The sequence below is a fragment of the Olea europaea genome, unplaced genomic scaffold (assembly GCF_002742605.1).
Source record: "Olea europaea var. sylvestris unplaced genomic scaffold, O_europaea_v1 scaffold5864, whole genome shotgun sequence".
NCBI lineage: Eukaryota > Viridiplantae > Streptophyta > Magnoliopsida > Lamiales > Oleaceae > Olea > Olea europaea.
The window spans coordinates 397-4,663 of record NW_019264205.1 but is presented as its reverse complement, the minus strand read 5'-3'; the positions used below and the strand labels follow the sequence as shown (position 1 = coordinate 4,663).

At 35.4% G+C, this 4,267-nt stretch overlaps 1 protein-coding gene across 1 annotated transcript; it reads left to right on the top strand.

The window, feature by feature from the left end:
• Positions 1-6: 6 nt before the first annotated feature.
• On the top strand, positions 7-3,453 carry LOC111389405 (U4/U6.U5 tri-snRNP-associated protein 2-like). The gene is made up of 4 exons (XM_023014327.1): positions 7-102; positions 2,136-2,307; positions 2,819-2,990; positions 3,073-3,453. The coding sequence occupies exons 1-4, from the start codon at positions 7-9 to the stop codon at positions 3,164-3,166; spliced, it is 534 nt and encodes a 177-aa protein (XP_022870095.1). The 3' UTR covers positions 3,167-3,453.
• The last annotated feature ends 814 nt before the right edge of the window (positions 3,454-4,267 follow it).

Genomic DNA, 4,267 nt, shown 5'->3' with positions numbered 1-4,267 from the left:
GTTGTCATGGAAACAAGTAGAATGCCATTCTTGATGCTCGGATTGGACTTGCCGCCACCGCCTCTTTTCAAAGACATCATGGAGAAAAACATTATTCCACAGGTTTGACTATTAAGTTTTTTAGCTGCATATGCGGTAACTGCAAATATTCGGCATTTGTTATTTTGTATTGAGGTGGATTATTGTTTGCTGAAATTGGAGGGATACATAAGATTAGTCTCAACTAGCATGGCTCTTTTTCCTCAACCACCTGTGGGCCATGTCAAATTACAAGCTCATACCTTTTTGTTTGTTAGCTGCTTAAAAAGACTCTAATCTTTTGTGGCATTTAGTTACTATTCAGTGAAGACTAGGCTTCCTGTAAAGTGCCTATTTAGCTCCTACCTTGAACTGGGATGTTCACGAAGCATTAATCCTTGATTAGTTTGTGGGGATGTGTTGCCTAATTCTATTAAAACAGCTAATTGAATTTGGGAGGCAGCTTTCATTTTTGCATGCATCTGTATATTCTTCTTTGAACAAGTTAAAAGGAAGCTCCAGTTTGTGGCTGAGAAGATATTCCTTTAGTTCTACTTGCTATGCTCTCAGATTTGATAATTTTTTAGAAGTGATCTGTTTGATCCTAGTAGCTTGGCCGAGCCTACATCCTTATTAAGCCCTTATTTGAGCCGCATAATTTTGGAAAAAAATGCATTTTTGAATAATGTATTGATGAGAAATGTGTGGTTAAAAAATAAGGAAAAATTTTGAATTTGCAGGTAATATTATTTTATTGAAGAATGTATGGTAGAAATGATGTCAAATCACAGTTTAAGAATGTATTTTTTTTTTTTTCAAATAATGTAGATCAAACATGGTATAAATGATAGAATATTTTTTCTATCTTCTTGGCACTTGTACTGTAGAAAAACGAGAACAGAACAGAGATAAGTTGTTTGTAGACATTATAATTTTTTTAGAGTGGAGTTTTGTGCTCTAGGTTTGATTTTATTAGGATTTTCACAAATAAGTATGTTGATCATAAAACCCTCTATTTGCTTGACTGTTGACCTTGAAATGACTTTGATTTGCATGATGTGTAAATTTTTTGAAGAATGCGGGTATCCATGGATGTATTTTCCTAGGGTCAATTTTGATTTCTTGACACTTGAGAGTGGTTTTCTTTTACTTATAGAGTATCATCTATACTCATTTTGACAGAGGATAACCCCAGTTGCTTGACATGGAGGTGCCAAAATATTTTCACATTATCCCCATAACGACTTGATTCTTCTTCTTAATGATATAGACTCTCCCAATGCATGAAGTGAGTACTAGGGTCGAATCCTTAGCTATGAATGATGATTTTCCTAGGGTCAATTTTGATTTCTTGACACTTGAGAGTGGTTTTCTTTTACTTATAGAGTATCATCTATACTCATTTTGACCGAGGATAACTCCAGTTGCTTGACATGGAGGTGCCAAAATATTTTCACATTATCCCCATAACGACTTGATTCTTCTTCTTAATGATATAGACTCTCCCAATGCATGAAGTGAGTACTAGGGTCGAATCCTTAGCTATGAATGATTTAAAAAGATGCCCTGATATAGAACTTATCAAGGCAGCACACCGAGTGAGGAATCCCTTGTACTTCCTAGGATAATGGAGAAATTTCCCCAGCAATCCTTTCAAGCAAGATCGGTGAAACCTCTATACCCTTCTCAGATAAGAATGAATCCCTAAGGGTCTAGGTTCAGGAGCAGAATGAGGGCAAAGCTGAGGAACTGCCATTATTTTCCTTCCATACTATGATGAATAAGTTACATAGTACAGGAGGTCCTGTTATCTGCTTTCTTCATCCTGCTATGCCTTTTTTAAATCGTATGTACTCTTAAGTAGGATATTGCGTATGTACTTTTAAGTAGGGTGCTGCCTATGCATTTTTAATAAAATTCTCATGCAAAATGCATTGTTTAATGTCTGAGTTGCTTTCACACATTTATCACTCATGGGGAAAAACGAAATGGATAACTTGTGTCAACATGCCTTATATTCCATCATTTTATATGACATTAAATACACATATTCATTATCTTTTGGTGACTCGGTTCAAATCTTGAACTCATTATTCCACCCGGTAAAATGCTTTCAGGTTCCTCTTTTCAACATACTTAAGAAGTTCGATGGCGAGTCTGTGACTGAAGTTGTGCGGCCTCGTTTAGCAAGGATGAGATACCGAGTTACGAAACTGCCTCAGTATCTTATTCTGCACATGCGTAGGTTTACTAAGAATAATTTCTTCGTGGAGAAAAATCCTACGCTTGGTGAGCATCTATTTTTATGCTACAAAGTAGTAAAGTCACCTATCAAGTGAATCAGTGTTCAAGGTTGTAGCAGGGATATAAATGTCTTGCGAGTCTCTGTACCTTCTATCAAATGATACACGACTGATAGTCTCTTTGGTTTACTTAAAAAGTACCTTTTTCTTAAAAATATGTGGTATATATATATATATTAACCACTTTTAAGGCTTATAAAGTAACTTGCTAATTATAGTGCCTATTAGTTCTCCGTACCCTGTCTCTGTGCACAGTTTTCTGACGTCCTTGTGGAAGCTGTGGTTTATGCATTATATTTTTCCAAAACCTGTTTGACCCATTTTTGTTTTTAAAAGCTTGCCCTTCTAGTTCCATGGCTAAACATGAAGCAAAAGTACGTTTGACATGCTTAAAGCACTTTTCCATTTTCTTTTCATCTTTTAATCTGTAATCTGAGATAGGGGTAGCTGGCGACATATTTCTACTGATTCTTATGAGATCCTTTCATCTGTTGCAGTTAATTTTCCTGTGAAGAATCTAGAACTGAAGGATTATATTCCTCTACCTGCCCCCGGAGAGAACAAGAAGTTGCGGTCTAAGTATGATTTAATTGCCAATATCGTTCATGATGGTAAACCCGGTGAAGGATCGTACAGGGCATTTGTTCAGCGGAAGTCAGAAGAACTATGGTGATTTTACATGACCATTTTTTGGTTCATGCTTCTGTAATTTTCCAAACTTCATATCTTAACAAACTTGTTGCCTCCCCAGGTATGAGATGCAGGACCTTCATGTATCAGAAACATTGCCCCAGATGGTTGCGCTCTCTGAGACATATATGCAGATATACGAGCAGCACCAATGACCTCTATTTTTTATGCATTTACTCGAGTAGCAGGCACAAAAGCTCTCAATGTTCTGATATTCATGAATTGTTGTAGCTTGTTTGCAAATAGTGTTGTGTACTTGTTCGTTGGCAGAATAAGAGCATGTACCTCTGAAATTTTTCTTTTTATTGGTATCCCTTTTGAATTTTGTAAATGAGCGGAGCATTTGCATCAGTTGAACGTATCAGAAGTTGGCTTTCCGTTAACAGACCGAGAAGATTTGCTTGTTAGATGATTCTTTATCCATTTGTTCGTCGTTTGATTCTGCTGCTTTCAGCTGTTATATGTTCATCCCTTTGGACATTGCCTTTACAATGAAGCTACAATCCAGGTTAGTGGTATGTTTGACACGGTAGATTGGATTGCAGTGGACATGATAAGTACGAGGAAAAAAACGAAAAAACTTATTAATACGTGTTAACAACAATTCAAGAATGGCAAGATTTGTTCGACTTGATGTTTAATGTACCCATTAGTTTAGTAATTTCTTTCGATGAGAACTAAGTCTATCCTCACTTGTGAATCTATGATATTTCTATGGAGATTGAGAACATGTGTTGGTGTATCTAATCATTTGGACATTCAATTAGATCCTGCAAGGCATAATGATGTATTTTTATCTTTATTGAAATTTACAATAATTGTTATCACGTGTTAAATCTTTATTCTTTCCGTTGAATAAAATAAAGATCATCAATTCAACTAAAATATTTGCTAGGTAATTGAAAGCATTAATCATATAAGAATTGTCCAAGATAAACAAGTATCTAATGTCAAAGTCTCAAAATTGAAATTAAAACATCCAATATAAGGTTCATTTTCATCCCAGTGACTAGATATTTAGTCGAGCATTATAAAGTTACAAGAATACATATTTGAACCTCGAGACATAAGAAAAAAAATGAGGAAAATTTTTGACAACTTGAACCTCTTCAATTCATCTTGCACAATCTCCTTTGTGTCATCTTCTTCTTCATCCAAATTTCAAGTAAAAATCATCAATTCGAGTATAGGAATGAGTATTCTTGCATCTTGTCTCTTGTTCTCTCTATAAAGCATGGTTCTTCAAAATTTAGCAT